General features: G+C 36.5%; 1 protein-coding gene across 1 annotated transcript; it reads left to right on the top strand.

Annotated features, from left to right (window-relative positions):
• The first annotated feature begins 4,570 nt into the window (after positions 1–4,570).
• On the top strand, positions 4,571–15,909 carry LOC114311184 (mitogen-activated protein kinase kinase kinase 1). Its single transcript, XM_028257262.2, has 9 exons — positions 4,571–6,127; positions 8,290–8,374; positions 8,514–8,576; positions 10,601–10,758; positions 11,509–11,581; positions 11,696–11,755; positions 12,561–12,671; positions 14,716–14,966; positions 15,489–15,909. Exons 1-8 carry the CDS (start codon positions 5,016–5,018, stop codon positions 14,926–14,928), a joined length of 1,875 nt encoding a protein of 624 aa, XP_028113063.2. The 5' UTR covers positions 4,571–5,015; the 3' UTR covers positions 14,929–14,966; positions 15,489–15,909.
• The last annotated feature ends 1,063 nt before the right edge of the window (positions 15,910–16,972 follow it).

Genomic DNA, 16,972 nt, shown 5'->3' with positions numbered 1-16,972 from the left:
ATCTCTAATGACATGGCCCATAGGAATGGCAACGGGGCGGGGCGGGGCGGGGCCGGGGATCACCCTCCCCGTCCCCGATCCCTGATGGTAAAAAAATCCCCGTCCCCGTCCCCGATCCCCGACGGGGACGCCATCAACCCCCCCGCCCCCGCCCCCCAACGGGGATCGGGTTTCCCCGACCCCGAAAATCCCCGACTTGTTTGTTTGTTTTTTTTTTAAATAATTTTGTTCAACACAAAAAAAAAAAAATCTGTTTTTCAGTATATTTGTTCAACACAAAAAAAAAAAAAATCTGTTTTTCAATATATTTCATCAACAATCATCTTCAACAACTTAAAAAAAAAAAAAAATCTAAAATTGTATATATCATCATCATCAACAACATAAAAAAGAAAAAAAGAAAAAGAAAAAAAAAGAGAGATCTGAGATTGTTCATCTCACACACACACAGACATATTTATATATATATATATATATATCTATTAGCATCATCAACAATCTGTTCAGATCTGTTCAGAGAGCTTCACGTTTCACGATCGGTGGCAACGGTTCACGATCTGTTCAGATCGGTGATCGGTGGCAACGGTCACGATCTGTTCACGAGCGGCGGTGAGGGAGGAGCGACAGCAATCGGCGTCGTGCGTGAGAGAGTGAGAGAGGGTGGCGAAAGCAGCGGCAGTGAGGGAGCAGCGAAAGTGACAACCATCGTGTGTGTGAGAGAGAGGGAGGGGAAAGCAGCGGCGGTGAGGGATAAGCGGCACTGCCGTGCCGTCGTTGTGAGAGAGGGGGAGGTGAAACCCTAAGTGGTGAGAGAGAGAGAGATAGAGAGCAACACCCAACAGTTATGTGAGTGTATGAATGAAGTGAAGTGAATTAAACCTAAGCATACACATATATATATATATATATATATATATACTGGGCATAATGGTAATTTTACATCGGGGCTATTCGGGGCTGGGGTCGGGGGCGGGGCCGGGCCGGGTTCGGGGCTGGGATATGTATCCCCGTCCCCGGCCCGAACATCATTGGGGAATTTTTTTTTAATACCATCCCCGGTCCGTAGGGGATATTTTTCGGGGAATAACCGCTAAATTCGGGGTTGGGGGGTCGGGTCACCGTCGGGCTGGGTTCAGATTGCCATCCCTAATGGCCCATCTTATGTGACAGGTCCATACTCTCATACTGCTCAATTTCATTTTTAGACTTTATTTATTTTTAAATTTGAAAAAAATAAAGCCGAAACAAATATGAACTAATTTAAAAATTAAAATTAAATAAAGTGGTGATGATAATGTGGACTAATTTAAAAAAACAAATATGAAATCAAACTGTAGCATAATATAGACTAATTAAAATCAAACTGTAGCACAAAAACAAAACAAATATGAAATTAAGATCAACACTTTAATAGGACCTAACCCAAAACCATTCACAAATTTAACTATATGTGATGAAACCATCTAATTTACTGGCAACAGAGCAGTTCATGAGTTGACTTACACTAGTTTTTAAAAAATTACTTTTATGATAGTGCTTATCTACTCTTCTGGAAATTACATTAAACAACAATGTAAAAAAAAAAAAAAAAAAATCAATACTAAAAACCCACGTATTATCAAAATAACAACAAAGCCCAAATTCAAAATGCAAATCACCAAACTGGTTCAGTTTATGATAATGGTGCCTACATACACCCAACAACAAAAATTCGTGTGTGTATATATATACATTAATTCAACATGCGAACCATTGAACCATTGAGTAACAAAAACTCTGAACGCTTTCATTTGGTTCGGTTTTGGGGTTTATTAAGTCCCAATAAACCCAAATCATATCACTTTTAAAGTTTAGAACATTGAACCATTGAGCAACAAAAACTCTTTGAAAAAAACAGAGCATGGTCTACGATAGAAAGAAAAAAAAAATGCCTTGAACAAAAAATATGCTCTGAAAAAAAATGTTCAATTTCTGGGTTTATTAAGCCCCAATAAACCCATTTTATCACTTAAAGATCAAACCCATTTTAAACCCAACAAGATCAAAACGTACAAGAAACCAACCTAAAAAGATCAAACCTTACAGGAAACCAACCTTACAATTGAGCAGTTGGAGTGGTCGGAGTGATGACCGAGTTGCCGGAGTGAGGTCTAATGAAGCCAGAGAGAGAAATGGTTAGACAGAGATATGAGGGGTTCGGATCCTCGGTCGCCCCTCTCGGCGGCCCTTTCCTGTAGCCCCCAAAACGACGTCGTTTTGGGGGCAAATTTTCAAAAAAAAAAAAACGCAGAGGAAGAGGGAGGAAGGAGCAGAGGAAGAGGGAGGAGGGAGGAGGGAGGAGGGAGGAAGGAGGAGGAGGAAGGGAAGGGCCGGACTGGAGGGGGCCATAATCACAGGAGGAGGAGAAGGCGGAGGTGGGGCCGGACGGCGGTGGGAGCTGCTGCGACGAGCGATGGCGGGCGAAGATCGAGAGGCTGCGACGACGGGCGGCGAGGCGACGAGCTGCGACGGTGAGCTTGCAGCCTCCTCCCTCCTCCTCCTCCTCCCTCCTCCTTCCTCCCTCTTTCTCTCCTTCCTCCCTCTTCCTCTACGTTATTTTTTTTTTTTTGAAAATTTACCCCCAAAACGACGTCGTTTTGGGGGCTACAGGAAAGGGCCGCCGAGAAGGGCGATCGAGGATTCGAATTCGAGATATGAGAGGCAAAAGCTGAGAGAGGGCAAAAAAATGTTTAAACACAGAGAGAGAGAGAGGGGAAAGGTAAGGAGAAGGACGAGTAAATGGAGAGGCAAATCATTTGTGATGCTTACAGAGAGGAGTGTTTGGGCAGGAAACATCCATTAATCTGAACCATTGATATATATTTAAGATTCATCTCAACTATTGAAACCAAATATATCTTTGATATATTTTGGACATTTTCAAAAACTCTCTTGCCATATTATATAGATATTTTTTTTTAATTGTAAATAACATTTTTAGTTTTAATTATTAAAATTTAATATTATTGTTAAATTTTTGACTATGTTGCAGATCTAATAAAGTCAGGAGTGGAGATTATGGTGTTGTTTGGGATGTAAGCTTTTGTAATTTTGTAGCTAAATTAGTCACAAAAACAAAATAAGTTAAAAAATTAATAAAATAAAATGTTACATTTAAATTATAATCTTTTTTTTTTACAAAAATTAAAAAACTAAAAAAAATCAAACTAAGGCCTCGTTTGGAAACATGCTAATTTAGTAACTAAAAAAAACTAGTATGTTTGGGATGACTTTTTGACTTTTTACGAAAAGATGTGCAAAAAGTAAAGAGAAAAGAGAATCTTTAACTTTTTTGTATGAGTTGTTGACTTTTTAGCTAATTTAATAATTTTTTGATTTTTTGACTAAAATGAAAGGTTCCCAAATGAGGGCTAATTTTTTGATTTTTTGACTAAAATAAAAGGTTCCCAAATGAAGGCTAAATAAACTTTTTAATCGGAACTAAAATAATATTTAAAAAAAAAAAAAAAACCAACCAAACTTTCCAAAGAAGCCTTAAAATTTACGAGTTTGAGTGAGTGTGAGAGAGAGTTTCACAAGAATGAAACAGGGGTCCTACTGTGCTCAAAGCACAGTAGTGACTGTGGTGTTTCCGTTTGAGGTGTATTATGATCTTATTTTTATGATTTAAACCGTTCATATTGTAGGGTTTGTTGAGTACTTCATGCCTACCAAAAATCATATTAATCGGATATCAATAATTATATGATCGAATCGTATATTGTTTATGTTATTTCTCAAAAGAAAAACTTATTATTTATTTTTTTGGTTATCGATCATATAGTTGTTGATATCCGATTAATATGATTTTTGGTATGCATGAAGTACTCAATAAATCCTACAATATGAACGATTTAAATCATAAAAATAAGATCATAATACACCTCAAATAAAAACACTATAATTACTATTGTGCTTTGAGTACAACAATGACCCATTTTCCAACAAGAAAAGAGTCTAGAGTGAGAGCAAGCGGCAAAGATTGGATGAAGTTGGATAAGAGGCGAATCCGGATCCTCGGCAGCCCTACCCGGCAGCCCCCCAAAACGACGTCGTTTTGGGGGTTTTTTTTTTTTTTTTTTTTTTCTTTTCTTCTTCTTCTTCGTTCTGGTTTTTCTCTTTCTTTTTCCTTCGTCGCCGTCGCAGGTCGTCGCAAGGGAGGGGAGGGTCGCCGTCGCAGGTCGTCCGATCGTCACCTCCGCCTCGCCTCGCCTCGCCTCGCCTCCGCCGTCGCAGGTCGTCCAGCCGTCCGATCGTCGCCTCGCCTCCGCCTCCTCCTCCTCCTCCTCCTCCCCCGGTGATAATGGCCCCCTCCAGTCCGGCCCACCGACGGCTCCCCTCCCCTCCCCCTCTCTCTCTTCTTCCCCTCCCCTCCCCTCCCCTCCCCCCTCTGGTTCGTTCGAACGAACGAGGAAGAAGAAAGGAAAAAAAAAAAAAAAAATCAAAAAAACCCCCAAAACGACGTCGTTTTGGGGAGCTGCTGGGACGGCCGCCGAGAACGGCGGCCGAGAATCCGAACTCGATAAGAGGCCCCCGACCCATACTCTACGCTACAGGTGGCCATCGCTACCCATTGGTGACCTCACCACTTACCTACATACTCTACGCTACAGGTGGCCATCGCTACCCATTGGTGACCTCACCACTTACCTATGTTTGTATTTTGACTGGTAATAGTAATTTTCCCAGAAATTGTATTGTACAACGGCGAGACGATATTTATGAGCCACCGCGTTTTCTCTCTCCTCCGACGGCGTTTACTAGTCTCTGTCAGTCTTACACGACTCTCTCTCCCTCTCTCCTCAACCATTTCGTCTCCAAACTGGGTCCCCCTTCTCGTCCTCTGGATCTAGTCATATTCTGTAAATTTTCTCACAAATTTACAGCTTTCACAGAAAATCATTTTGAATCTTCTCAACTTCGCTGCTTTCTCCGATCAAATTGGTAGGTACGGACTTGGATGGGTCGAGCTCTCAATGTATCGCATACCTCGATTCTTCACTCATAGCGAGAAGCAAAAGAGCATGGACTGGAAGAAGAATAAGAAGAAGAGTCGTCCCAAGCTCGAGCGTCGATTCGCGAACAAGAACATAGACTACGAACCCTCGTCATCATCGTCGTCGTCGTTGGCGTCATCGCCGGCGTCGGAGGATTCGCCGGCTCACCGAACTCGATCGCTTGATTTGTCGCCTTTAGGGCACGTAACTAGCTTCAGAGTTCAAGGTAATGACGGCGAATTCGAATTGATTTGCAAGAGTCTAGGGCTCAGCGGGCCCGAAGATTTCGCGATTCCAGCGGCGGCGTGGGAGGCGAGGAAGCTCCGCTTATCTTCATCTGATCTTCATCCAATTTCGGGATTTCGGAATCTGGAAAGCCCTAGGGCTGATCCGAAAGTTGATGATAATGATAGTGGGGCTAATGAATTGTCTAATGGATTTGCAGATAGGGTTAGGGTTAATGATGAATCTGTTGATGTTTGTGAATTGTCTGATAAATTTGGAGACAGTGTTAGGGTTTGTGAATTGTCAGATAAATTTGGAGACAGTGCTAGGGTTAGTGAAGTTATGGATAATCCGATTACTGCTAAGACTTCTCGGAGTTGCGGAGGTGGAATTAAGGGTGTTCGCCCACCTGTTCTTGCTCCGCCGCCGTCAATTTCGTTGCCACGTATGGACAATGTTCTTGCTCCGCCGCCGTCAATTTCGTTGCCACGTATGGACAATTCGTGCTCAACTTGGGATATTTTGAAGTCTTTTGCTCCGGATTTTAATATTGATTTGTCTTCTGCAAGAGAGTACAGTTCTTCTGACGATGATGAAGAAGAGATAGTTGAGCAAAAGAGATTAAATGGGGTTATGTTGGGAGAGAGACGAGAGACTGCTGTTCATTCTAAGTCAAGTTCGTTTACGACCACGAATGATGATGATTGTTGGAGTCTCACGACGGAGGGCATGTCGAACATTTCGCCAAATGATAGATTGTCGAACATTTCGCCAAATGATAGATTTAGTTCCATCGTTGGGGACTGGGTAAAGGGTCAGCTTCTGGGCCGTGGGTCGTTTGGATCCGTGTACGAAGGCATTGCTGAGTAAGTGCTATTCACATTATTTTCCTTATTAGTAATTTTAGTATTTTTAGATTAATGTGTTAACTGTTGAGTGACAGACTTTGAATTTGGATGTGAATTTGTTTCTGGGGTTTGACAAATTTGATTTTAAGTGAATTTGGAGGCAATGGAAATTTGAAAATTTAGGATAAATTTACTGACTGGTGTGTGGATATAAAAAAGTTCCTTTCTTTTGCATTCATTAGACATTATATGTGTTGCACATGCATGGCGTGAGTTGCGAAATTGCAACCCATTATTCAATATTCATGGTTATCACTTTTAATTGAATATGCATGTGAATTTGGACTTTGCATGGATTTCTTTCTCGTTAGAGGCTTTCCTTCTAAATTCCGTACAAGAAAATTTTCACAGAGAATGTCCATCATATCAGAGAGTTGGAGTCCATTTATTTGTATGTAATGTATACCACTTTATGAGAATGGCAACACATTTCTAACAAAGGGTTGATTTTGGTTGTTTCTTATTTTGAGTAGTGTGTTTCTATAATCAAGCGATGGTTTCAATATCATTTTCTTGTATTTGTAAAACTTGATGCCCTCTTGTCAGGCTTAGACCTAATTAATATGCCAAAGGAGAGGGAACTTCTTGTTCTCTTCTATTGTAATTGGAATATCTCAAGCTGCCATAAGCTTGAATTCCCTTGGATGCAAAATGAACTTATTTATTTTATTATGGTAGGCTTCATATTACCTTCCTAGTATGTGGGAAAAGGGATACCGATGGTTGTGAGAGAATTTGAGATATTAAACACCATATTGTTCGGCATCAAGTGAACTAGTAAGTGGGGCAAGGAGGCGGTTTTTATTTTTATGAATTTTAAAGTTTTGTTGCTTAATCAAGCCACCTTATGTGGATTAGGGTAAGGATGAAAATTTCTTTTTGTTATGTTGTTCAATTAGCTTGAAAATGGAAAGATTTCGAAAACATTAGAGCAATGACAAGAGACTTTGGAAATGAATCTATTAGACCTGCACAGCCCAACCTGTGACCAACCCATTGAACTGAATCCAGATCTTAGTTAACCAGCATAAAAGAAGAAAAAAAAAGAAGCAAGTCTAGCAGAGAGAGAAAAAAAATTAAGTCCACCATCACCTCATAATCTTTGCAATCGTACCATGGAACAAAGCCCAATGAAGTTCGCTAATCTGGATGTATCCTTATGCCCATGGTTGTTAGAATCGTATGATTCATTCACTATTCGATTCATACGATTCGATACGAGTTTCAACAAAAACGATTGAAATCGTGTTGTTGAATTGGAAATTGAGTGAATTGTATGATTCACTACGATTCATTGTGATTCACTATGATTCATTATGATTGCGAATTAGTTATATTTCTATTTTTGTTTACATAATGCATGAAAGAACATTGTTTTCACCAAACCATGAAGATATATAGAAGAAAATAATTAGTTATATTGTTATACGTGATTTTGTACGTATATATATAATTTAGTCATATTGATAATTTATTTTATTTTAAACATTGTATGTATTTTTACATGTATTCAAATGTATAGAATTATATATCATATTAAATAAAATGAATTTTACGATTCACGATTCGATTCGCAATTTGACAACAATTATGCCACACAAGATCTTTGCCATGATGAGTACCCTCAACCCTCAAAGCCATAACTGTCGTTTCTGCTCTGCTCATAAAGCCAGCCGTGCCACTTCGTGAAGCAATTACAACCCTCTGAAGAAGAATTTTTTACGCCATGGGAGAAATGATAAGAACATATGAGTTAGATTAGGAATTTATTTATCTAGAAATTTTATTTATTTAGGAGTTTTTAGTTAGGATGTTGAGTTTGTCTAGGATTAGTTTGGTTTGCCAATATATATGGCCTTTCTTTGATGTTTTAGCAGACTTGACAATGGATATTGATAATTGATTAAGTGAGATTAAGATATTTGATTTGGGTTTGTGACCCCTTCTTCCCTCTTTTCTTTTGTTGTTTTTCTACTTCACTGCCTTCTGGTGCTACATCACCATGTTTTCAAATTAATTCTAATTCCTGAGTTCTCTTTGTACCTTTACAAACATTAATGTTTTTAGCTAGACTTCTGTATACCTGTTAAACTTATGATTTATTATGTGTCATCTTGCAGTGGAGGTGTCTTTATTGCTGTGAAGGAAGTTTCTTTGCTTGATCAAGGAGACCAGGGAAGGCAAAGCATTTCCCAACTTGAACAGGTGAGAAAAATCTTTGCTTTATGTTTGTGGATGTTGTCAATGTGCTTTCCCCTAATTTATCTACTACAGGTTTTTGATAAATGATTTCTGTGGAGACTCTTCTCATCCCCTGTGTTTTGTTTTATCATGTTTTATTCAGGAGATTGCTCTTCTTAGTCAGTTTGAGCATGAGAACATAGTTCGATATTATGGCACAGATAAGGTACTCTTACTTTCCATGTTGTCTAGTGATTGATTCTCTCTCAGATTTTTCTAACCTACGTGGTTGTTAGAATTGTTCGATTCATGATTCAATTCACATGATTCGATACGAGTTTCAACAAAAACAATTCGAATCGTGTTGTTGAATCAGAAAATTGAGTGAATCGTATGATTCAATTTATGATTCACTGCGATTCAGTTCTATATCTATTTTAGTTTACATAATATATGAAATGACATCATTTTCGCCAAACTGTGAAAATATATAGAAGAGATTAATCAGTTGTATCGATATACATGATTTTATATGTATATACATATATATAATGTAGTCATATTGATAATTTACTTTATTTTAAACACTGTGTATATATATATATATAATTATATATCATATTAAATAAAATGAATCTTACGATTCACGATTCACCATTTGGTAAAACGATTTCACAAATATATATGGCATGTTGTCTCTTCTTAAACTTAACTGGGGCAGTTGGCCATGACATATATGAGGTAGAGTCTAGTTTATAGTGTTTCTCCATCTCCTTTGAGATTTATGGAATTGGAGATGAATTGTCAAAACTTTGAAATGTGACAAAGAAAAATTGTTCTTTCTTTCCATTGCCCTCCATGTAACGATTAGTGTATATATAGGGCCATGTTGTATACCTATTAAGGCTTGGAAATGCTAAGATAAAGAGCAGGTATTTTGGTTAACAAAAATAGTTGAGGGCAAAATCCATTTTACCCCCATGTGGTTTAGTACCTGAGCATTTCACTGCCGTTATTTAAATATAGCCAATTACCCCTCATGATTTTTGCCATTTTGCAATTACCTCCCCGTTGTCAATAATTTCGTCCAAATCGACAGAATTTGTGTTACATGCTCCAAAAATTAAAGTTGACATGAGAAAAACTTAAGGATAAAAGACAGTTTTAGTCCTTAAAGTATGCATTATTTGTCATTTTAGTCTCTCAAGTTTCAATTTTGTCATTTTGGTCCTCAAAGTTGTCAATTTGAATCAATTTGGTCATATTTCTAACGGCCATTTACATTGATAACGGGAAAAATATTTTATAATTAAGTGAAAGACAGTTTTGGTCCCTAAAATATGAGTTTCTTGTCATTTTAGTTCCTTAAGTTTTAAATTTTGTCATTTTAGTCCTCAAAGTTGTCAATTTGAGCTAGGACCAAATTGGTTCAAATTGACAACTTTGAGGACTAAAATGACAAAATTAAAAATTGAGGGACTAAAATGACAAGAAATGCATACTTTAGAAACCAAAACTGTCTTTTATACATATTTATGTTATCAATGTAGGCGGATGTTAGACCTAGGCCCAAATTGACTCAAATTAATAACTTTGAGGGCCAAAATGACAAAATTGAAATTTAAGGGACTAGAATGAAAAAAACACATATTTTAGGGACTAAAACTGTCTTTTATCCAAAAATTAATTCAAAATATAAGGTATAGGGCAAATTTACCATAACTTCATCTTCTTTCCAAGATTTGCATGCTCCCTTGGGTTTTCTTTTGGGGAACTACTGTGCCGTATTTTTATTTTCCTGGGCTAGAAGAATTCCTTATCTTCTTTTTCTTTGCATAAATAGAATTTTCTCTTTTTTATTAAAAAACATATAGCGGTGAACCTGTTTCTAGTCACTGTGGAGTTAATGTGTTAAACACCCTTGTGATTATGTTAGTACATGGCACTGATGCCAGTGTTTGCAGATCATGGGTTTCTCATAGACAAACTAGATGATACATCGAGTTTGCGAGCAACCTAGCCAAATCCATTTTTTGATGCCTTATTTTGATTTGTAAGATTTAAGGCCTCCTACACATCAATTTTCTGATTAATTATGGTACATGTTTGGTAGTAGTTACGCTTGCTGTAGATATTTGTTTTCAAATATTACACCTAGCAAATCTTGGATAACAAATACATATGTCTTTATCTTGCAACTAATGGATAATAACATCTAAATTTTATTTTCTACAAAAATGGCCTTTGCAGGATGAATCAAATCTGTATATCTTTCTCGAGCTGGTAACCAAAGGTTCCCTTTTAAGTCTCTATCAGAAGTATAATCTTCAAGATTCTATAGTCTCCTCATACACAAGGCAGATTTTGCATGGTCTGAAGTATCTTCATGAGCGAAATGTGGTTCACAGGTGATACAACTAAACTTGACATGCCTAAATTGTTGGTTTCTTGACCTGCCATGCATGTCTATGTTTATCTCAAAATCCATAGTTTGAATTTGATTGTCTTCATACTTTTTCCCAGCAAAAGATGAAAGGATAATGAACTTTCTAAATCACTAGATTAAGTTGGGAAAAAATGTTAGTGAGATTGTGGTCCAAATATTAAGTTTAAACAGAGTTCAACGCAGCTGATCAAGATATGAAACATGTATCTGTATTGTAATAGTCTAGTCATATCTACTTCTTTCCTTCTTAAAACTCCTGAAGCTCGCTAATTTGTTTAATTGTTTGCCTTTTTTTTAAATTTTTTATTTATGTGTTTTTATCTTGTTACCAATCTTACAGAGCTTAGACAGGTGTTTGGGAAGTTTGTGGGTTGGATTTTTTTTATTTTTTACACTAAAAGACAAACTTTTTGTAAAACTAAAAAAAACAAATCCAAACAAAGTATCACATCCAACCCTATAATCATTTCACTTTTTCTCTCACAAACATCACATCCAACCACAAAAAAAACTCAACTATCTTCCCAAACACCAAAATTTTTTTATCCAATAATATCCTACAACTAAAAAAACCTACATAAAAACCCACTTCCCAAACACTCACAAACTTTTTTCCATCTCCATTTTTCAATTTCTCTATATGCCTGTGAACTCATGGATATAAAGATAGTTAGGTTCCCAAAGTCTTATCTTTTCCTTTCTTGTCTTCCAGGGATATAAAATGTGCTAATATATTGGTGCATGCTAATGGATCTGTTAAACTCGCAGATTTTGGATTGGCAAAGGTCCTCCCTTCCCCATTTCAGATTGCAATATCATCTTCTTTCTTATAGTTCCTGATGTTGTTTACTTCCATTTGCTTCTTCTTGCTAATGTTTTTGGTTGATACCCTTGTGCAGGCGACTAAGTTAAATGATATCAAATCTTGCAAGGGGACTCCATATTGGATGGCACCTGAGGTTTGCCTTAAACTGGAACCCTTCTTTTCCTGATTGGATTAGATTAGATTAGATTAGGACTTCATGCATACATGTGAAGCATGGGTCCCAGTTGGATTGATGATTAACAGCTGCATCATCACATTGAAAAATGGTTCTAAATATTAGCTTATAGGAGTGTGTAAGCTGTGTTTACTCAAATAGGTCAATGGCTCAATGCACTATTGATTGTGATACCAATATAGAATTCATATCAGATCCTTGTTCTGTATAAGATTGGAGAGAAGTGAAGATATAATAGATTTTGCGCAGGATATAATTGTTATTCTGATCTCAGGCTCTAAGGGTGAAAAATGAGATGAGTATATACATAATTAATGGGAAGTTTGTAGTTATAACTATTATTTTACTTATAAAGAAATAGGAAGTTTGTGGTTTTAAATTATTTGTTGAGGCAGAATGGAAATTAATACTGAGCAAAGTAAATAAATTGAATAGAATGTTGTGTAGGACGTAATAGATACTAATAATAAGTTGCAGCGTGAAAAGAGATAAAATAAGTATGTTTATTGATTTATATTATATAGTGGTACCATGGTAACTTTGATGACATACGAAGTGAAAGTAAGGTATGATCATTATTTTAACAAACCATCTAGAACGAAAATGGAAAATGGTAATATGCACGTGTAGATATTAGATATATATTTATGTGTGCATCTACTCATATACAGATTTAAACTATAATATATGCATATGTAGAGAGAGAGAGAGGCAAATAGACAGACAAAATCCTTTCTGAATATCGAAGTTTTTACCTTTGCAGGTTGTTAAACGGAATGACCAGGGGTATGGGCTTCCAGCAGATATATGGAGCCTTGGGTGCACTGTCTTAGAGATGTTGACCCGTCAGATTCCATACGCTAATTTAGAATCTGTATGTAACACATTTGTTATAATTTCTTCTAAAAAGCTCTTCCATGCCTTTGCTTTATGGAGAAATCTGCACAACTTTGATTTTGTGTTAGAGTAGATTTTTTTGTTACGCCACGTTTCATTTCAGATTGGCTTGTATTATTCTTTGCCTGACTAGAACTGAAGGCTTCTAGGTCATTCTAAATGGACTAAATTCTTAAAAGAAGCTAGCCTGAACTAGGTTCCTCTGAATTTTGATGTTTTATTCAAACATTCACTGAAAATTTATATGACCTGATTTATTCTTGTGGTTCTATGTCAGATTCATGTTTAGTAGTTTGCGATGTTTACTTGGTGAGATCTGGTTTTTTCAACAGAACTCAGCTTCTTTTACTTGATTATATCTAATCTTTGTGATACAGTTTGGTGGATATGAACAGTGTGAATATAAAGCAGTACTTTATAAACAATAACTACTTTTCTTTCTTTTTGTCTTTTTGTATTTTGGGGAAAAAGAAGATAAAGGCTCTGTTTGGTAAAATTTAAATAAGGTGATTTTATCTTTAATAATAAATTTAAAAAACTACCCTAAAAAACATATCTAAAGCCCAACTTTAAAAAGTTAGTTTTTTGAGCTTTTTAAGTTGAAAATGCAAATAAGTTGATAATCTGGAAAGTGAAACCAAACACCCTATCATTTTGAAGTACAACTGCTTTAGTATGTTCTAAGAAGCATAGACACTTTGCATAGAGGGAGCATATCACGTTGGACATTGACACTCTATAGACACTCCTAAAAGAGTGTACGACACTTCTTCAATGTGACTTATTAAAGTTAAATTTATAATAGCGGGCATACAAATAATTTGTAGACACTTTGTGAACCTTTTGAACATGATCTATGTGATAAATCTCTTCATAATAATAATTTTATGCATTCTTCAAAATGCAACTTGTGCACTCTAAATTTGTTTTGAAACATTTATATGATGAAAATATCATGTGTATTTCAATGTTTTATAATTATTTTACATTATATGCAAATTGCTACGTAAATAATACCTTGATGTTTTTTTTAAAAATTTTAATTAGTATCATCAATTATGTTACCTTTTTCATTACCTTTGAATAAATTATTCTGACATAATTAATTTATAGAAATATAAAATTTTAATGTGTCCTAGGCATATCGTGTCCTGGATTATGTCCTGTACTTGTCCTTGTGTTATGTGTACGTCTGTGCTGCTTCGCTTAGGATACAATGATAAGAGAAGACTATGAAGATTTATAGAAACTGTTATGTTGCATTTAAAAAAAAATAAAAATAAACAAAAACTATCTTTGAATGATATATTCATATACATGTCACATGATAAATATATAAAAAAACCGTCTACTTAGTACACATTAATGTATGTTTAGGAGGGAAAGATTGAGTACACACCTACCTTTGGCATAGTACACAATGTGTGTTCCCCATGTGTTGTGTCTTGTATTTTTGTTTTTTTTTAATTTTGTTGTTGTGTCACTTCTCCGTGTCCGCTTCTTAGGAAATCAATATTGTTGGATGTTCCTAATAGGCATCCAAAACAACTTATATTTTTATATGTTTTGTAGTGTGTTGTGTTTCGGTGGAAACATTAAAATTTCAGTATTATGCTAATGTTTTGAGTTGAAGTTTGTTTCTTGTATACATTTTATTTTTTTATTATTATTTTTATTTTTATTGTGAAGGCCGAAAATACTCCCTGTATAATTTGTGATCCACTAATGATAACATATGAGAGCAGGGGATATGAGGAATTAGATGCTATGTGGTTAATTGACTTGCTCGATGGATTATTCAGGGAGAATTTATTTGTGTGCTTTTTTACATCTGCTGTTTCTAGATGTTCTTTCCTCACATAACCAATGTTTACTTGACCAAAATTGTTGTGGTCACATGACAGCTATTTTGGTTTGGTATATTATATCATAGTCCATTAGTTATTCCAGGAAATTGCAACATTACAGCAATTTTTGTTTGTTATTTTAATAATTAATATCTTTACTCTGTGATTAAGCAGATGCAGGCATTGTTCCAGATTGGAAGGGGTGTGCCACCACCTGTTCCTGATTCTCTTTCTAGAGATGCACGGGATTTCATCTTTAGATGCCTACAAGTTAAACCAAATGATCGCCCCACTGCTGCTGATCTTTTGGATCATCCATATGTTAGGAGGCCACTTCCATCTTCCTCGGGCTCATCATCTCCGTACAATTTTGGTCGACGGGTTTAATAGCTCGCATGAACTATAAAGTGTTGAAGATAATGGAGGTAATGGTTAATTTTGTTATTAAAGAATTTGTAAGATTCAAGCACCACAATTGCTGTGTCATAGAAATTTGTTCTCAGCATATGTTGCTGACTAACAGGTTTTCAAATTTTCTCTATATGTTCTGTCTTGGGAATTGTCATGAAAGAATCTTTGGCAGTCTTTCTGTTCATCATTTAGTCTTAGGATATTTGTTGTAATCCTTTTATTATACATACATAGTACACTCACAAGTCCCGCCTCTTTTTACTTTCTTCTCTTTGGCAACGCATGCAGTATATATGGATAGAGAGGATATAAAATTGCTTAGTTGACCCACAGTGCAAAGAAGACATATTTCAAAATATTGCACTAAAAAACAAAACAAAAAAAGAAAAGAAAAGAAAAGAAAAGAAAAGAAAATATGGAACTATATTTTCACTCCAGTCTTTAAAAAGTTTACGTGTGACCCCAAATAAATTACGGGTATTCCGCCAAGTAGGTGTTATCATTTTTGCTTACTCATGTCTTTTCTCTTGAAACAGCTCCGTCCATCACTATTTATTTGCAACAGAGAAGCCTCAGGTCACATTACTGATCCAACGGATTGCAGTTATTTGATTTTTCACACAGATAATAACATGTCTGGCTTGTTGAAAGTTTGAGAGGCTTCATGCACCATCTGGAATCCGCCATTGAATATGAGACTCCATGAGAACTGCTATACCATGATTAGCACTGTTTGGAGTTTGTTGCACCAGACCACAATTGCTTTAAGGTTATCATTGTTATTCTTTTATTGTTGTGCAAAATGAATTTCTCGCCAATGACAGGTTTTTAGAATATTGTCATCTTCGCTTTTCCTTCAATTGTTGTGGGTTAATTGTGGAAGTTAAATTGTGTTTGAGCAATTGTTGTAAAGATCCGAATTAGATGTTAGTTGTATATATATTTCCATTCGAACAACTTGACATGCATTATTACATTTTGCACCTAGCAAAATTCTAAGGGAGTGTCTTCTGTGTTCTGTTTTCCTTTTCCTTTATTATTATTATTATTTTGAGAACACCTTTTCCTTTATTATTGATGAATCCAATTTTCATGTTTTTGTTCTGTTTGTTACTGACATAGCAAGGTAGGGAAAACTATTTCTGGGCCATTAGGGATGGTCCAAGCTATTCCCAAGCATCAAACCTGGGTGATCAAGTGGTGATTATAAACTTTTAGGAGGTAGTTTTTTCAGTTCATCGGAGGATTTTAGAGAGGAAGGATTGGAATCTCTGTAATGACATTTTTTTGGGGGAGTTTGTGTTTTAATAGTACTTTCAGAGGTATATTAGAACTAAATGATGAGCTGCCTTGGTATGGTATATCATGAACAGGTTACCGAATGGGAGTGAATGGAAAGACAAAGAAAGATGGAAATGAACCTGAAAACTATGTATAATCACTTGTTTGCGTCTTTCTTATCTTGGTTGAGCCTGACCAACCAAATCGCTCCGGCCACCAAAATCCTATAACCACATTCTTCCACTATAATGTTTTAGGGTCCGAAATTAGGGGTTTGAATTTGGCTCAAAACCCAAAACGACGTCGTTGTTGGTTTCAATTTTTTTTTTTTTCTTTTCTTTCTCTTCCTTTTCTTTCTTTCTTTTCTTCTTCTTCGTTGAACACAGAAGAAGAGCAGAGACGAGAGAGAGAAACAGAGGAGTCATCGTCAACGTCGTCGTCGTTGCAGCTCATCGGCCGATCATCGCAGCTCATCGCTCGTCGGCATCGCAGCCCCGCCTCTGCCTATGCCTCTGCTCGCCGTCGCTTCCGCCTCAACCTCCACCTCCGCCTCCGCCCTATTTTGTTGGCTCCTCCAGTCCAGTTCTTCTTCTCCTCCTTCTCCTTCTCCTTCTCCTTCTTCCCCCTAATTTCGAGCCAAATTCGAACCCTTATATTCGGGCTCTGTACCGATGTTGATTCTTCCAAACCCTGGCCAATCAAGAGCCTTCTGACTAATGTTTACGGTTCATGTTTTATG

Source organism: Camellia sinensis, chromosome 6 (genome assembly GCF_055761805.1).
Source record: "Camellia sinensis isolate YWXY chromosome 6, ASM5576180v1, whole genome shotgun sequence".
Classification (NCBI taxonomy): domain Eukaryota; kingdom Viridiplantae; phylum Streptophyta; class Magnoliopsida; order Ericales; family Theaceae; genus Camellia; species Camellia sinensis.
The sequence above is the reverse complement of the archived record's forward strand: the minus strand, read 5'-3'. Positions and strand labels throughout refer to the sequence as shown.